Consider the following 19,467-nt stretch of genomic DNA (forward strand, 5'->3'; position numbering starts at 1 on the left):
CCTAAGTAGCCCCAGACTTCTGTCTTCTGTCTCAATCCAATTCAATAGGATTTCAACCACATTGAGCCGTCCAGTCCTTGTGGCACAGTGTAAAGGAGTGTCACCTGTGGAATTCACTTGCATGAGATGGGCCCCACATCAGCCCAAGATCTCTTTGGTGAACTCTGCATGTCCTAATCTAGCTGCAATGTGTAGGGCATTGTTCATTTGGGGAGCTGTAGAGTGGAGAATTTGTTGGTCCTCATCTTTGATGGCTTTCAGGAGTGGGACGCTCCCTCGTCTTGCGGCCTCATGTAATTGGGGGTCCATGCTTTTGATGCAAAGGCTAGGATTAATGCTCTCACATCTCTAATAATTGCCAGAGGGCCTTTATCCTTGTGGGACATATACTGGTTCTAGCATTAGCACCCGAACATTGGTGAAGACAAGGGCATAAGATGATAGATACAAGAGACTGATGCCCCCATCAACATGATTTTCTAGATGGGGCCAAAATGCAGCAATTTCCAGATAAACAAATCCATCCATTGTCCAAGCAATACAGTGATGGACCATGAATAAAAAATCACATTGATGGCTGAAAGTCATCAACCAGTAGCTTGTTTTTTTGTCAATATGGTAACTTCTTTATGTTTTTCTAGGCCCATGATGTATTGTCATTTCTTTGTTTTTTAATAAATTGAAAACATTTGAATGGACAATTGAAAACAGAACTCATTGAATTGAAAGCAAAAAATCCTTGTCAAGGAATGTTTTTTCATTGTGATTTTTGGACCATGGTGTAACCCTGGTTGTTTCCATCCAATGAATGGTTTTTGAGTATAGTACTATTGCTATATGTAGGCACCATCTAGCGGTGTAAAACCGGAGGGGCAAGATTTACTACATATTCGAATAAAATCTGGAGAATGAAACAGCAAGATAAGAACTTGATTGACAACAAACAGAAAGACATGGCAGTTGAAAGAAGGGATCATTGGGTGTGTAGACCATACACCATCATTCGATGTATGCATATCAGCTCTTGGCACCTCCTAAGTCCTACCTGGGCACGCATTTTAAAACTATCTTCAGATAAGGACTAAGGTAAGAGTACAATGCCTTAGATTGTGAGATAACATGAGCAGTTGCAGTTATCACACACACAAATAATGGTGTACAGTTGAAACAGGCCCAACGGTTGTGTTTGGGCATCTGTGATACCCAGGGCCAACAGGGTGCCTGAGCCTCAAAGCATGTTGAGATAAAAAACAGGAAATCCATGTCCTTCTTGAGGTGGAAGAGCTTGAAATAGCAATGCATGTTTTCTTATGTTGGTACCATTCCCTTTGCAATTTGGGTACTACATAAATCAAGGTCCAGAGATTTTTGGGCATGCTTCGACAATGAAGGGGGATATCAGACCAACGGCTCGAATAAACCAACCATGGCCCCCACATGAGAAGATTAGGTACCAAACATGGAACACGGCCTTGTATAATTGCATTATTCAATTAAATATAATATTTTATCATTTAATAATGCATTTCAATTTCTTAAAACCATGCTTGGAGGCAACCTTCCATCTAATCCCAAGGCCAAGCAAGGAAGAAGGGATTGATGTCAGGTGGGCAGCCACTTGTGAAAACATTTGCTAAGCAGACATTAGAATTCTTATTTCAAACATCAATAGTGAAATAGCTCTTGTAAACAAAAGTCACAAATCTCGTTCTCGTCAATTTCTCAGTCCAGGAAGGATTCTCAGATTTTGAGGGTTTTCTCAGGACGTTATCAGGAGTCTGGCTGTAGCTAAAAAATTTAAAAATCTTAATATAAATTAATGCATAATATTAAAATTTTAATATATGTACGTAATGAAAAAAAAAAAAAAAATCACTTAAAAAAATTATGATAATTTCTTTTAAAAAAATAAAAAATAAAACTGCGAATAAATAAACTTTACTGAGATTATGAAAATCTTACAGTATTAACAAATTAATATCATTTGCTTAATTTTCTGCGAAAAACATCACAAGATTTTCATAATCTCAGCTATATTTCTCACAGTCGAAGAGTATGATGAGTAGCATATAGCTTACTTCAGAATTTTTGTCACTACATTTCACCCAAAAAATGATTTTAATTGGAATTCAATATCATACAAAGCTCAATAATATTAAAGCCTATGGCCCTGTTTGGTTGCTACTTAAAAATGATTTCATTACATTTTAGGTAACAGTGATTAAGCTTTAGAAATCATAGTTTATACAAATAATGGTTGTCAAAATTATTATTAATTCTTATCAAAATCTTTAATAATAACTACTGCCAACTAAAATGAGAAAACCTCATTTTTTAGGTGTCACCCACACAGGCCCTATCATTTTGCATTAGGAATTTATATCATCAGATTCATGCATAAACCCAATACACACACAATGTTTGAACTTGTTAAAAAAATGGCAAAAACCCAACAATATGTCCAAAAAAAAAAAAAAAAAACACATGAAAATCCTCAAGATATAGAAAATACCATCTGTAGCAAATTAAAAATAAATAAATAAATATCAACACCGAGAAAAGCTAAATTCCAATGGAAATCCATAAAGAATTTCCAGTATAACATCAAAATTAGACAAAAAGCCAATACACCCAAGTAAACAAAATTCAAAATTGAAGACTGAAATCATACACAAACAATACAAATGAGAAAAGCCAAAGGAGGAGGAGAACAAAAAAGCCATGATATCGAATGGGAAATGGCTGAGTGAAAAGTCTTACCTGAGAAAGTGTGATGTTGACCGGTTTAAAAGGCAGGCTAGTCATGGTGTTTTATTTATCAGCAGAACTTTTTATACTCTGGCGGAGTATGAGGACGATACGCAGTCACTCAGATGTTACTTATAAATTGCGAACGTGGCGTAAGGGCCTGTTTGATTTACTTGCAGGGGTAATTCAGGGTCAATGGGTATTAAGGATTTACGTTTGAATTTCCAACTGCATTATCGAGGTGATTTTGACGGCCGCCTTCAATTTTAGCACTCTCACGTCATCCAAGAAAAAAATCAAACGTAATGTGAATTGACACACATATCGAGGTGATATTGTTTTTGTGGGGTCCACCGTGATATGTGTGTCTTATCCACACCGTTCATCCCTTTATCTAGATCATTTTAGCATGTGAATCGAAAAATGAGGCAGATCTAAACCTCATGTCGACCACACAGTAGGAAATAATGTGAATTAAGCTCTTACCATTGAAAGCTTTTTGAGAGCCCTGGAAGTTTTGGATCTAGTTGATAATTTTGTTTTCCCTTTATCCATGGCTTTGTGACCTTATGAACACGTTGGATGACAAATAAACATCAATGTGGGCCCTAGGGAGAAATTAGCTTTCAACTGCTGATGTCTTTACGATCACTATTTCTTAAGGTGTGGCCCACTTAACCGTGGGATTTGCCTCATTTTTGGACTCATACACTAAAAGGTATTGTTAAAAAAAGTTAAATGGTATGGATAAGTCACATACATCATGATGGGGCCCACAAGTTGAAATCGGTTGTAACGTAGTTTTTGTGAACGGTTTTCGAGAGGTAATCCGTCACATATTTCAAACAGGTGAAACCATTCATCATTACTGTTTATACATACTTACCTTGTTTTGCCGCTGTAGTTAGAAAATTGCGAACGTGAGCCTACTTGATTTTCGAGTGCAATTGTAAATACTAGGTAAAAGAGTAATCCTTATTTTCCGGTGTATTTGCAACTTACCTGATTTTGCTACTTACTTTTTTGACACGGGAGCCAAAAACATTATAAGATATATATGAGTCCAACTGTGATGCATTTTGCTTATTCATGCCGTTCATCCATTATGCCATTTGAATTTATAATATGAATTAAAAAAATGAGATATATTCAAAACTCAAGCGGACCACACCATACGACAAAGGGAATCGAATACTTACTGTTAAAAACTTTGTGGAGCCACTATTTCTTTCAGTGTAAGCCACCTGAGTGTTGTATCTACTTCATTTTTTGTCTCATGCTTTAAAATATTGTATTAAAATAGATGGACGGAACGGATATATCATATACATTACCGTACCATTCAAAAAAATAAATAAATAAACAGGTTGACATGCAAGTGAATATATCAAGTCGAGAGCTTTTTACTCCGTTTCTTTGCATTCTTGGCAATGGCATCACATATTTCCTGCTTGCGCTTGTTGTCCTGGTTCTTGCTTGCAGAACTCTTTGCTTCCAATGCACCCTTCACAAAGAACTTGAGCCTCCACAGTGTTGATTCACTCTGCATCATGAGAAAAAACATGTGACCCGAGTTTTGTAACACTTGAGAGTTAATGGCAGGCATCAAATTGTTATGGCAATTCCCAATTTGAAGACAAAGGCCACCCGCTTCCTTTAAAAATAGCTTTGGGGTGGGGTTTTTGGGGCGTGTTTGGAAGGATCCCCAAATCGATATTTGGTTATATATGTTGTTGGAGTACGGCCACTTTTTTATTTATTGAACATTATATACTGCTGGAGCAACTTCATTTTAACTAATGAGGATTTGGGATGGCAAGGAAGCCAAACCCAACTGGAAGACTTAGTAGCTTTCCACCCGGTAACAACCATTCCGTTCGTTTCAGTGAAACATCAATCTGCCAATAAACTTTCCATCCACCCATGATTCCAAAGGTGCTTTAATACCGAGTCTAGAGTCCGGATGCTTGACAGGTGATCCGAACTCAGAAATCAAGAAGACATATATCTGAGTTCATTCGGACTTTTTGAAGAAAGAGTTTGACAATGTTCACATGATGGAGTGATGACCTGAGCATCCATGTCGATGTCCACCTCTTCTGCTGTCGCCTGGAAACTTGGATTCTTTTGAGCAATGATTTCCAGTGGTTTGTTGAGATCTTCAGGAGATAATCGGCTCAGGCCTGATCCAAGCTTTCTCTTCTCTTCTATAGTCATTTTCCTAGAAAAATCTTCCAACAGTTAGTGCTCATAATTACAAATGGTGATGTTTCTACCCAAAACTATCAACAGAATCATAGTATAGTGACCATTCCCAGCACGCTTGATAATATCAAAAAGGAAAAACAAAGCAGAAGTAGCAGGGCAAAATCAGGAAATATCCACGCATTCCAGAGGATTATATAATCCTTTAGTTAAACAAGTGCAGTATCATTTCTTTCTTTTTTGCTTTTTTGTGTAATTCTTTAGGCTTCGGCTTCTTTTCAATAACTTTTATAATTGTTCAAATAAAAAGAAAAAATAAAAAATAAAAAAAAGCAGATGCAGTATCTTCAGGTTTCAATTGCACACGTGGGGGCCCATGTTACAGTGATCTAGGTCATGGGATCATTGGGCCTCAATGTGGATGGAGCTTCCCCAAAACTATCCTCAATAGGATAATCCTAACTATCCAGTTCCTCTCCTGCAAATAGATGGCTAAGAAGAAAAATAAAGCAACAGTCATTCAACTGAACAAAAGGTCCATGATTGGTGGCTAGGATCTTTCATTCTAGGAGAACTTTGGGACAAGGTACATCCATGGTGGGCCACATCAGGCCAATGATCTGGGCCACTGAATAATAGGCCTAACTTGTACAAACTGAAAACTTGAGCACATTGTGTTATCAGCAGGTGGAGGATGGCAACGTTCATCAACATTCCGTACTAGTACGTGTATATAGAACAAACCTGCACTTCTGGACCACCATTTCTCTAAGTTCCTCCAAATGCAAATCGAGCTCATAAAGCTGAAAAGAGACCATAATAAGTTTGTGAAGGCATATCCACTTCATATTTCCACAATCATGGTTAATTTCTTTTGTTAATACAGAATGTGACAATGGTAAGAACAAATTTACCATATTTGAGGATATGCAAAGTTATTAAAAAGGAAGATATACTTCACTTCATGTTGGAACCTATTCAAGGGTGTATATAAACTACAGCTTGCAGGAAACTTTCTAGAATCATCTTCCAAGCTGATCTTATATCCCCATTTTGGAGAAACTCTCGTGTGCATTTACCAAACCATGTTAAATGGACATAATTCATCCACTACATACACGGCATACATGTCCTCCGACCAAAACCCATTCAAATCACAGGTGGTCCTGTGAGTAAAGCGTATCCTGAAAATCAAACTGATTGGGCAACCATAGTCAGGTCTGTTGCAATTGGCCTTGTTGTTGACCATTCATTAGCTGGCCGCAATTGGACAATCAAGATTGTACAGCCATTGTGATTTTCAGGCAATGCTTCACCCACAAGCCACAACCCACCAAAATTTTGACGTCCTGGATTGACGTGCAAGCATGCTATGCATATGGTGGACACATCATCACCATTTAAAATGGCACAATGCACACCAATGCCTTGTCCGAGTTCTTGTACCCTTTGATTGGTACGCAGCTTTGGAAAAAAAAAAGTGTACCTCATTGCTGATATCCCTTTCCATTTTTGCATTAGCAGCCTCTTGAGCAATCTGCATATCAAAATTTGCCTCCGCTTCCTCTTCTTTTCGTCTTGTTTCCTGCAAGAACGGAAATGAACACCGCACAGTAAACTTCTTGCATTTGGAAAATAAAATTTTCATCTCCCTACATTTGCCCAGGTACAGACGGCATGGGTATACATGCAAGCAAGATATTTACAATTAAAATTGAAGTATTAGGCACGAGTACTGCACCTAATTCCAAGCTTTTGGCTGTAGGTATCTCCTAATAGAGGAAACTATTTTTTGTAGCCCCTATGCAGAAGCCAAGAGTGGCCCACACAAACATTGCATGTGTGCAAGATCCAGGTTGTTCACTAGGTAGACCCCACTGGCAATGTGTCCTAATACCCCAAAATCAGGCCAGTCCACTCTTCTGCAGGGCCAAAATTGTCCAAAAAAGTGCATGCTGAAAGAGGATAACCCATGATCCACATTCAAACTGATGAGTGGAGGCCTTTTTTGGGCTATGTCAAATTCACGGTGGGTACTTCCCGATGGAAGGCCCGAATCAGGCACATGTGTGCATCCATGTTGGGATATGTAGGTTGCTAGTCCTCCACATAGGCTGATGGTGCTTGCAAGCAGCATTCCTAATAAAGCTTAAGCGAACCCACCACTGATAATGAGATTACGAGTTATACCTCTTCAATAACTTTAGGCAACAGTTGTAGCCACTTCTCTTCGAATTTATCCAACAATGTTTTGGCCATTACATGAACATCACTTCTATCGTCATTGTATGTCATCGCATTCTTGAAAACCAGTCTCACATCAGCACATATTTCCCGCGCGTTCTTATATCCAGTCCCATCCTTAGCTTCCATCTGGTTCCGAATTGTACTAAAATCCATGGGCTTTTGAATAACCTAAAGCACATTACGGTTTAGAACATACAATGAAAATGCAGCTTTGGGGTAATACCCACTGCAAACAAATCAATGGACCACTCTGAAGCGACATTACAAGAAGAGAAAATGGTGAATAAAAATAAAATTGTCACATATCATCCATGAAAAGAAAAAATTCATGGAAAGAAAATTAAAATTCATGAAGAGAAAACGGTGAAGAAAAATTCATGAAGAGAAAATGGTGAAGAAAATTAAAATTGTCACATATGATCCATGAAAAGAAAAATAAAATTCTGGGCTCCATTGAAGGGCTCTTGGCCTGGCATGATGATGGCCTGGAGGAGAGGAAAATCCAGGCGGCAGATGGCTCTTCTAATTCCTATTGTCAATAATTTGCGGAAAAGGGGTTTTCCTATTGTGAATGCTTGATACTTATGTTGGAGAGATGAAGAATCAGTGGATCACTTATTTATGCACTGCCAATTTTCAAGGGAGTTGTGGATCAGTGTGCTAGGTCACTTTGGAGTCAGTTGGGTGATGGCAGAATCGATTGCCAACTTTTTTGTCCAATGTCATGATGGTGGGTTGGTAGCAGGTACTAGGAGGAGGTGGAGACTATTTCTCTTGGCTGGTCTATGGGTTCCGTGGGCTGAAAGAAACAATATGCATTTCTGAAATTTGAGTGGCATTGCAAGGGGTGTTTTCCTCAAAGCGCTTGCTAATGTTGTTGAGTGGGATGGGGTGATGTCTTTGTAATATCTGTATTGTATCTGCTTGTTTTTAGTTGTTACTTTTTTCTCTGTATTTTTTGGCACTTTTAATAAAGTTGTCATCCTTCCAAAAAAAAAAACCAAGAAGAAGACGAAGAAGAAAAGAAAAGACCCCGAATAATTATGCATAAGAGCAAATTAAGTGCCCTGATGTGTCCATTTGATCCAGACTGTTGATTTGATGTGCCCCCACATAGATGGAGAATGACATATGAGACTTCCAGATTAAATGATTCTATCCATCTGCTCCGTGATTGTTATTGTGGATTCTTTACTGTCTTGCCTTGACTGTTTATTTCTGGGCCACTGATCCAAGGGTTGGAATTGTCTAATCTGGCAAGGTGTTCAAAAATGGTAACGGAGGCCGTAACGGCCACCACCGTTACCGTTATGATATGGACCGTAATGGCCGTTACGGCCGTTTTTTTATTTTTTGAAAAAACTGTTACAAGGCCGTTACGGATTCATTACGTCCTGTTTTTCTATAACGGCCGTTTTGACTCCGTAATGCGTAACGGTTATGACCGTTAGTGTTACGTAACGGCCGTTACGGCTGTTACGTAACCGATTTTGAATAGCTTGAATCTGGGAGAGTTTTAGGTAAGCCATCCACTGCCAGTTCCTTGACATAAACAGTTGGGATCACCAAACCATGGACCCTGCATGTACAGGGCACAAACTGGTGCATTGGAGCATTATTCATATTTCCAAGGAATAAGAACCCTAAAGTTCCTCCCATTAAAAGCCAAAGTGACAGTTTTTTCAAAATGTCTGAATTGAAGTTGCTTCATAATTGAGCTGTAGGTGAACTCCAAAATACATAAGACAATAGAAATTTTACTAAGATAATTAGTGGTAACTAAACTAACAACATGGTTTAGAATCATGGCCATGTTAAAGCTGTAATGAGTCTCAAATAATTTAATCAGGAACTGAAAGTCTATGATCAGCATGCATATTCTGCTTTTGGATTGCTTATGAATACAAAATCCCTAACAAGAAGGGAAATCAAAAATATCAATTTTACACCAAGGAAAACCAGCCTCATTCTTGATAGATCCTTTCTTTTATTTTGTAGAATCTTGACTTTCACAAAATGACCTTCCTTATCAAAGTCAAAAGAGTGCTTTAACGGCTTTTGAATTTATGTTGAAATTCACACTAATAAGGGTACATTCGAATTTTGAATGGCTTGGAGGCCAGCTAATATAAAGTGAACTTTCCGGCTGAATTCAGGAGTGGCATAAATTCTAAAAATAAATAAATAAAGGAAAAACAGAATGACATGTTGAAGAACTTGGGAAGAGGCTAAGCGACAAGGCTAATATCAACCATCATACTATGTAATAAAGGCACCCCATTTCTTTCTTTTCTTTTTTTGTTTTCTTTTTTTCTTTTTTTCCATTTTTTTCCCTTTTTGTTTTTGAATGTATAAAATTTCCTTAAAAGTTGTTATGTTCAATACCTGTCTCAAGTATGCACACGCGCATGTGTGTCTGTGTCTGACGCAAATAAACAATTCTATTAGGAAACAACCTAATTTACATTTTCATTTTGTATTTTTCAGGAGTACTTGTATACTCCTACAAAATTCCTAGCGTATCTCTAGTTATATAGCTACAGTTTTCTATATGTTAAGTATGTATGAAGAAAACTTCTATCATCATACATTTTTATTTCTCATTATCTATTTGTCAGCACATGTTGGGTTTTCCAGGGTCCTCATGTCCAACACATCAGGTCCATGACTGAAACTAAGGCTCAAGCAGATGTTCAAGTTACATAGGCACCATAGCATGTTCAAAGTGACATACGACATGCCTGGATGTTACAATTAGGAATGTAAAGGAACATTTCTTAGAAAATGAAGCATGCATAGAAGGCTGTAAGTAACAAGAAGCATTACCTCATAGTAGTCATGTAAACCAAGGCCCTCAACATCTACAGGCTGCATGAAGGGCCAAGCCCACTTGTGTTGTGTGATCTGGAAAATAAAGGGCATGCTTCATAAGGGAAATCAACCTCTAATACTTTTTGTTAATTAACAAATCAGCCTCTTAAGTTAGGAGCATCAAAGTAATCCCTGACCTTCATACATTGAAATGACAGGGTTGCATGGGAAATAGTTACAGTTTAAATGGACTCTAGTTTGACAAAGCAAAAAACAAAGTGTAGCACATACAACAAGAAATGGCATGACCTTTTGAGTAATGAAAATTCCCAGTAAAAAGAAAAAGGTCCAAGTAAAACCTGACTTTTCTTGGTACTTCATTCTTAATATACATCCATGTAAAATATACATATGCATTCAAAAGACAGACCATTTGTCAAATATTCATATGCATTCAAAGATTGACAATTACCAATAGGGATTTAGTTATTGATAAATGGGATTTGAAATGGGAAAGCAGACATCTAATGAGACTCCTTTATCACAAGATGGGATTAAAGAACCAACACAAGGATAACAGTTGTTATATAATCGGCATGAAAAGAAAGCAATCATCTCATGAAATATTACCTTCTATCGAAAATGGCATTAATGAGTCTCAGGGGGAGATTGACACACACGTGTGCATTCCTACCACATTTGCATCATTGTCAACCCTGCTGCCTAAGAGTCCATAATGGAAACCCCCTTCCATACTCATTTAGTAGAAAATCTTATGAAGCCACTTTGAGTTTCATTAGTAGAAAGAAAAAGGCCAAAGGATTTATGTAGGTACCAATTAGGCTTCAACAATCTGGAAGAGCAAAAAGAAAAAAAGAAAAAAAGACAGCAAAATCTAAATCTTGCAATAGAAACAAATTGGAAGATTGGAAAACCACCTTGGAAGTGTCAATTAACTACCAGTCTACCACTAGTAGGACCCTACAAGAGACAAATGACTCGTACATGTGAACAAATAATTCCTTAAAATCCACGAATACAAAAGAACTTGTTGACTTGTATCGCATTATCAAGGAATCATGGAAATGTTAGCTGTGGGGTGTTGCTAGGCATTAGCGATTTGTATCAATACACCTCACTAAAACACAAATTTATCTTTAATAGGAACACAGCCTGAAACGAAAATGGAGAAGTTAAAAAACTAATCAATGTTTTCACTTGCAAGGTATGCTTTTGAGATGCATGCATCCTATAAGTTCTATGCAGTAAAGGAAGCATGTAGATGGGCTATAGGCCAAAAGTCGCAATGTCTGGACAACTCAGATCAACCATTAGTTGTGAGTTCTACATTTGTTGCAAATTCTGCCTGTTAAATGTGGACCCTTGCTCTGTTTTGATTTTTTGAGCCAACTGTCCGTTGTTCTGGGCATAGGCTGGATGGAAACCATGGTCAATCCCCTTGATTTTCAGCATATGGCCCATTCACAAGGTGTACCATTCACAAGGTGTACCACAAAATCAATGGGCCTGATCACTGAACGCTAGTGCCATGTGCTACTAGAGATGTCTCGGCATGTATCATGGGACTCCCCAACACATATGCAACACGATAAGCTCCTCTTTCATTTAAATTAGCACAGGAAAAATGTCCTAGAAGGAAGCAAGCAAGAGCGAAAGACATATTTTAAGCTTTATAATATTGAAGTCAAAGTAGACAAAGATTGTTTGCAGGGAAAAAGGTTCCAAGTTACCTGGCGCAATATTGTGGAAAATAGACGCATGAGCTCTTGCATTCTCTTTGTACTAGCAGCTTCGCTACGAGTTGGATCAAGATGCTTCTTACTGCTTGTGATCTGCTTCTCCTTTTCCCGATCTTTCACAATCGAGCTACCTTTAAAACTACCGAGCTGCTTTTTACTTGAGGATGAGTAAAACTGAGCAACCTCAATCACTCTTTGCTCGAGCTGCAAATGTAATTAAACAATTTAATAGAGATAGTTGATTCATTGGATATTTCAAAAGAGAACTACTAAGAATGTTATATGAAGAGGATTCATAATCCTCTTTGCATTCTGTGTGCGAAAAGGACACACGAGTCTGTGATCCAGGAGATTAGGTAGGTCCTAGGCATGCATGCCCTGGGCCAAAGATCAGTCAGTCTCGTTAAGAGAATCACTTATGTACATAAAAATCAACAGTTGGGATAACTTGATCAGTGGTCCACAGTCAGCAAACAAATGTGGCACATCTGATGAGAAGACCTGTCTATTTTGGGGCAGATATATTCATGGCAGGGCCACCTGATGAAAGTTCCAAATCTTCCATGCTTGTGCTGCAAAGAGAATTCTCAATCCTCTCCAGGCAGACATCGTTGAAGTTGATTGTCCACAAATCCTGATAAAGTTAAAAGGACACCAGAATTTTTTTATAAATGTCACACTATGGTCACAGATGATCCTGAAATGGCATCCATGGAGACATTTACCAGTGAGCAGTAAAATGCATACATCTATGAATAGTATATACATGCAGAATAGTCATTAGACACTGACAAACTAAAAAAGAAAACAGAACTACTTATAAATTTAAAACTATAATTCTAGCAATTGGCCGTTTGACAAGACAAGGGAGTACGTAAACACAAAGCTAGATTTATGGAGGGGTGCTTTAGAATCTAAAGGATTTAGAATTAGTGAGACTGCAACAGAGTATATGGAGTGCAATTTTACAAACAATAGGAGTGAAAACGAGGAACAGTTAAGGCTGCTGACCAAGAAGTTTCCCAAAATGACCACTTTTGTTACCTCAGGTCAATAATTCTTGAGAGTGGAAAGATTGAGAAGGTTGTTTCCCATAGAATTCAAACTGGCTGGAAGAAATTTAGATGTGCCTTTAGAGTTTTATGAGATCGTCATGTGCCACTCAAACTGAAAGGAAATTTTATAGGATAGGTATAAGACTGGCCATGCTATATGGGACAGAATGTTAGGTAGTTACGGAACAACATGTTCATAGGATGAGTATAGCTGAAATGAGGATATTGAGATGGACGAGTGGCAAGACAAGGAAGGATTGAATTAGATATGAATGCATTCGGGGAACCTAGAAGTAGCACCAATAGGGTAAGTAGACTTAGAAGGTTTGGTCATGTGCAACTGAGATCAAGAATCGTGGCGTTTAGGAGTGAGTGAGCTTTAAAAGGGCAAGGGGAAGGCATGAAAGGACATGGTTGGAAGTAGTAAGAAAAGTCTTGATGACCTATGGTCTAACTGAAGATCTAGCCCTTGGTAGAGTGGAATGGCTGAACAAGATTCATGTAGCCGGCCCCAATTGATTGGCATAAGGGTTAGACGACAACGATGATGGTGAATCCTAACAATTGGCCTCTGAGACCTACTGAATAAAATTTTATGTATAGAGAGAGAGAGACCACACAATCCGAATCTGTTCCTTAATTGCTTTTATCAAAATTTCTCTTTGATTAGTTGTATCAAGTGGATAAGAATTTCATTTTAATTTGGTTAATAAACACTGTAAAAATGTTCCAGGTATAAGAAAACCGACAAATCCTACAAAAAGGTTTACAAATGTGAATAGACTAAGCATATCTGCATAAGCTTAATTACCAGTAACAAATGGGGTTGATACATATACTACATGGCCCAACATTGTTTATCAACTCAAAATTTGGAAGGTGGTAGGCAAGCTAGCACAATCAGAGAGCAATTGGATAGCATGCTTGAACATTTAAGATGTTGATTTATTGTTTCATTTCATCCATTAGTGAGTTCATTATATTCATGGGGTCCCAGCAGTTATCTCATACTATTGAAGTAGCTGATCGGATACCTATATCAGTAAGAAAAGAGAGCAACTTGTGGGACCTTTTAGAATGCTTTCTATCCAAGATTTTGAGGAGAACAGCAAAGTGATGCGGATAAATATCTTTATCATGCGAGACTATGAAAAACTGATGAGTTGAAGGTTTAACATGGAGGAAGAATGAACTGCTAAGTCCCTTATGATATATGCCATAAAAGTGTCATGCTTAAAGCATTCATGGATATCCCTTGAGTTGTCTCATATTCATAGATGTAGCATTTCCATGAACCTTTACTGAGATTCTATTGCGTTGGAAGTCTATTGCAACCGATTTCTTTTCTAAATCGTTTCTCAAACAAATTTATGCAATGAACAACATTGAATACCTCATAAAAAGCAAATTGTGTGATTGAGAAATTACAATGCAAAGGACTTCGCTAACTCAATATATGAAAAGGACAGAGAATTCAACAATGGAGTCACAGGAAATAAGAGCTTTCTAATCTAACCTCGTCAACCTTAGTGGTCACTTCATCAACCTGGTGCCTAATCATTCCCACTTCCACACCCCCGTCTTCTGCCCACCCAGATCCTGCATTTCCAGTTTCCAGTACGTTCCCCTGCACCTGAGCATCCATATCTAAAGCTGGTGCATCCATCACTACTATCTCTTACAACCAATAGAAAAAATGTAAGCCCCTGCAACAAGAAAAAGGATGCTTTTAAACTGCGAAACAACAAAAGAATACTCATTTGCCTGCAATCTTTAACCAGGGCAATACAAAACTACTACTCTGGATAAAGAAACAAACCAAATGCACATGACTGGAAGACAACTACAAGTGCAATTACATCCTTATTTTCAATAAATTTGCCAACACTTCCCACTAGCAACACCTTATTTGACAGCACTTGATATCAAGGTATCCATCCTGATTGGTAAAAACACCCTTTCTTTTCTGCTTATGGCAGGACAATAACACAAGCTTGGACAATCATATTATGTAGGGTGGAGTTGGGTGCCTTAATTAGTTGGGGTAGGCATAAATAGTGGCTTCTTTTGTGAAAAATTTACTAGCATGTGCAAAGCCATGCATTTGTGTACAAGTACACAACATGAGTCAAAGGTATACGTACCACGCAACTTGTGCATGAAAACATACAAAGATTGTAAGCGAGCTTCCTAAAAGCTATATATAATTTGCTCATCACCAAAACCCCAAAGGTATTTCAGTTTGCATGTGTAAGCTGAAGAGCACTAAATCAATGTTACCTAAAACATGAAACTGCCCACTTTTTCCTTTCCAGATAGAAAATTCCAGATTGTGGGCCATTTGCGATCCAGGTTGCTATTTCTGGCGATCCAAAATTATGGATCTTTACTCCTATTTATTAAGTTAATGCAAATTCCAAAATTATGGATCTTTACTCCTACTATTTATTAAGTTAATGAAATCTCTATTACAATGTAGAGACATATACGTTTATTTATTTAGTTATAATATAACACTAAGTGTGTGAGGTCTATAATAGTAACATGCACCATTTCATATATAAGCTGCAATATGAGTTCATATATAAAACTATACTGCATACACAGTGTATGCATTCGAATGAAGCACATAATCCTACCCCTAGCGTACCATGTATTGGAGGTAGTGCAATGCATAACTGTTCCCATACCATGTGCCGAGGCGACCTGTGATCTATGTAACCATCATTTAAATAGAGAACAGAAACACATTTCACCAGGAGGAGTTCTACCATAGTCTGGCAATGTAAGGTAGATCATATGTTCACGTAGATATCCACAAGCCTCTCAGCATAGAAGTATGTCAAGTTGTCAAGCCAAATCAGACCTCACTATGAATTAAGGAGAAAAAAGTACACCATGATCATACCGTGTAATCCCGTTATGGGTACACGTATCAAGTAAGGATCAGGTAAAGAGGGTCCTCTAAATCAAAATTCTTAGATACATGTGCTGAAGTACTCGTTACAAGTCACAAGTACGATCATGTTAAAAAGTTTCCCTAATAATGCCCCTAAAAAATTCGCCTAATAATGTTGTAATTTAGGTATGTCCCGATCGGTGGTATTCAGGAGAATTCTAAATAATTAGTACATCTAGAGTTAAACAATAATAGAGCCAGAGTTAAAAGTCATAAGGGAGGGAGATCCCTTATCCTTGACCTTATTGGTGCATATCTAATACAGGCACTCCAGTTTTTGAAGGATTCAAGTATCATAGATCCTAACCATCCGACCATTGGCCAAGGAATGGTAGCTGAAAAGAGGAAAGCATTCTCCAACAGGCAAATTTGAATGGTTATGATCATCTGATCAATGTATTTTTGGGCCATCCCCATCCCCTTCCCCATTAGGACCCTGGTTTGCATGATCTGGCTTGATGCACTATGCAGTGTACTGTTGAGAGGGGTGGCAATGGGTCACATCAGCCTGCAGGTCAACTTGTCCAGCCTAGTTTTGAGGTGGGTTTGTGCCAAGTTAATGGGTAGTGGTTCAAGCAATGGTTAGAAAACAGGGCCATTTAAGTAAATGGGTCCGGCCCAACTTGAACCCTTCCCAACCCATCCTGCCCATATATCCTCTTAAAGGGGGATCTGGCCCAAAACCCGAAACAAATTGACAGACGATGAGTATAGATAAGTACATTGAAGCAATATGTATGCATGTTTGTATGTACCATTACTTATGCAGGGTTAGGCATACCTTCAGCCCCATATTCCATCCTTAAATCTGACTGTTCTCGTGCTGGGTCAGTCGAGCTCGACCCGATTACAATTAAATGGTTTGGGTCAGGTTTGGGCCCAATGAACTTTAGGTGGTTCAGGTTGGGCCCCAGGGTAATGGGTTGTGGGTTGGATTCAGACCAGAATTCTTGGCCCATTTAGTAAACAGGTCATGCTTGGGATGACCCAAACACGATCTGAACCCAATTCATCCCCATCCTAACTGTCAATATGTGCTGAAAAAATACTACCTGAATAGATATGGAGTTACTTAATGTCACCGAAGTTTTACAAACAAAAGGATCAGCAACAGATAATCCACAACCATCTATTGAACCACCGCCATCTACGGAGCAAAACTATACGCTATAAATCAGCAATTACAAGTGCATGCAGAATTATATGATCATCGACCATGGATAAGCATATCATAATTGTTTTTCAGTCTGTACAAGCAGGGCCCATGTTACACTTGATCCAGACCATTGGTCTGTTCAGCTCACAATGGACAAAGCCCCAAAAAATCCCCTAGACAGGACAATCCATACTTTCGATTTGTAGACTAAAAATAGTCAATTAAGAACATAAAATGCTGCAAAGGTCCACCTTCAACTGAAAAAGGACCCTCTGAAACCGGTGGCTAAAATCTTCCAATATGGAATATGGAAGACTTTTGGGGCGTGGTCCATCCAAAGCACTGAACCACGGCCCCCCACTGAACATATTCCTCTTAGTGCATGGAACAAACACCTAAAGAGCATTGTAATATTATTTCGATAAAATGGAAATACCGAAATTATCAGTACCTCCTCAGAATCACAATTATATTAGGGGCCGTTTGGATGCCTGTAACTTCTGTAAAATGTAAGAAAGTTACAGGTGACTTTCTTACAGTTTGTGTTTGGGGGAGAAATGTTACAGGTAACAAAGTCTCAACCTGTAACTTTCTATCAGGTAATATTGCAATAAATGTAACAGAGGAATTAGGAGTTTTTCAAGTTATAGGTTACTTTGTTACAGGAAATTTCGAATTTTGGAGATGGAGGTGGAAACGCAGCTGCATTGAAAGTGCACCTACCTGCTCTGACCCACCGTCTCCTTCTCCCTCTCTCAGCGTCTCCTTCCCTCTCTCTCTCAGCGTCTCCTTCTCCCTCTCTCAGCGTCTCCTTCCCTCTCTCTCTATCAGCGTCTCCTTCCCTCTCTCTCTCTCTCTCTCTCAGCGTCTCCTTCCCTCTCTCTGCTCTAGCAAGGTAAGCCCTGACCTCCTTTGTTTTTCTTTTTTCTTTTCTGTTTTTTCCTTTTTATTCCTCTCCTTCATTGTTTTTTTCCTTTGGCGTGAGTGGGGAACGGGCGCTATTTAGGCAGGGGCGGTTTCGGATCCCTAACTGCGGGGCCCACAGTGATGTACTTTCCTTACATCCACACCGTCCATCCGTATTGAAAGCTCATTTTAGGTATAAGCCATTAAATAAAGCTGATAAAATTTTTAAGTGCGCCACACCACAAGAAACCATCTTAACTAATTTCCTACCATTAAAAACATCACGGGTCCACTGAAATATTTATTTGCCGTTGATAATGAAATCGGATCGCGTACGCTCGCATCGTACTGAGTAAACTCATTTGGGCCCACCCTGAATGTATATGGTTTATCCAAGCCGTCCATCCGTTTTTCCAGCTCATTTAAGCGATTACTGAGACCAAAATTGAAGCAAATCCAAAGCTCAAGTGGATCATATCACTCGAAACAGTCCACGGTTGAATCCTTGTTAGGCCCCACAGTGATGTTTATTTGTCATCCAACCTGATCATGAGATCATACAAACATGGATGAAGGGAAAAATCAAATATAAGCTTGATCCAAAACTTACGTGGCCCCCAATAATTTTTTAACGGTAGAAGTTTGATTCATATTGTTGCCTATGGTGTGGTCCATTTGATCTTTACATATTCTTCATTTTTAGGATCAAGACTTAAAACTATATGGTTAAATGGATGAACGGAGAAGATACAATACATAAATCATAGTGAGCCTTAAAGAGTTACGTTGATAAGGTAACAAAGCCTTGGGAGAAGATACCAAACAAATATCATCTTGATTCAAAAACTCTTGTGTAAAGGAGAAGTTTTCAATGGTCAATTACTACTATTTCCTATACCATGGTCTATCTTCTTATGTGTTGGATGATGTCCTAAAATGAGCTATGGTCCACTCAAGATTTATATCTTCTTATGTTTTGGATGATGTCCTAAAACGAGCTTTCAACACGGATGAACGATGTAGATGTGAGAAAAATACATCACAATGGGCTTCAAAATTTAGGATCCCACATGCCTTGATGGATCCACTCCAGTTTGACTAGCGACGTTAGCTAATAGCTAGATCATTACCAGTTGGTGTATTATAGGCCCTACCATGTTGCCTGTTTTTTATCCATGTTATTCATCATTTTTTTTCATATCATTTTAGAGCTTGATCCCAAAACGAGAAAACAGAGGCAAATCTCAATCTTAGGTGTTCATGATTAAAAACTTCACAGTATGCACTATAATGTTTATTTGATGTCCTACCTCATTAGCTCATAAAGACTTGGATGAAGGGAAAAACAAATATTAATTTGATTTTAAACTCATGGGACCCACCCATTAGTGATTGCCCACTAGTGGGCCCCACTAGCCTATATCCAACATCTCCCACTCAATCACATTATGGGATAGATACAAAAAAAAGTCCATTTAACTCGCTTAATAACAATCAAAACCAAACATCGTGATCAAAAGAATCAGAGGCGTGGGACCAGCTGGATCACCGTAATCTTCTCACAGGTATTTAAGTACTAAGTGACCACCTAACTAGTACTCAATAACCCAAACTTTGCAA

General features: G+C 38.4%; 1 protein-coding gene across 1 annotated transcript in view; it reads right to left on the minus strand.

Moving 5' to 3' along the window:
* Positions 1-4,098: 4,098 nt before the first annotated feature.
* Positions 4,099-19,467, minus strand: part of LOC131247893 (transcription factor GTE6-like) — a 30,242-nt gene continuing 14,873 nt past the window's right edge. The window contains exons 2-10 of the mRNA XM_058247843.1: positions 17,665-17,826; positions 14,343-14,532; positions 11,763-11,975; positions 10,027-10,104; positions 7,144-7,368; positions 6,440-6,538; positions 5,698-5,756; positions 4,819-4,969; positions 4,099-4,291 (exon numbers count right to left, since the gene is read on the minus strand). Of these exons, the coding sequence (XP_058103826.1) occupies positions 4,136-4,291; positions 4,819-4,969; positions 5,698-5,756; positions 6,440-6,538; positions 7,144-7,368; positions 10,027-10,104; positions 11,763-11,975; positions 14,343-14,492 (1,131 nt within the window). The 5' untranslated portion in view covers positions 14,493-14,532; positions 17,665-17,826 and the 3' untranslated portion in view covers positions 4,099-4,135. The remainder of the gene's footprint in view (positions 4,292-4,818; positions 4,970-5,697; positions 5,757-6,439; positions 6,539-7,143; positions 7,369-10,026; positions 10,105-11,762; positions 11,976-14,342; positions 14,533-17,664; positions 17,827-19,467) is intronic.

This window comes from Magnolia sinica, chromosome 1 (genome assembly GCF_029962835.1).
Source record: "Magnolia sinica isolate HGM2019 chromosome 1, MsV1, whole genome shotgun sequence".
Taxonomy (NCBI): Eukaryota; Viridiplantae; Streptophyta; class Magnoliopsida; order Magnoliales; family Magnoliaceae; genus Magnolia; species Magnolia sinica.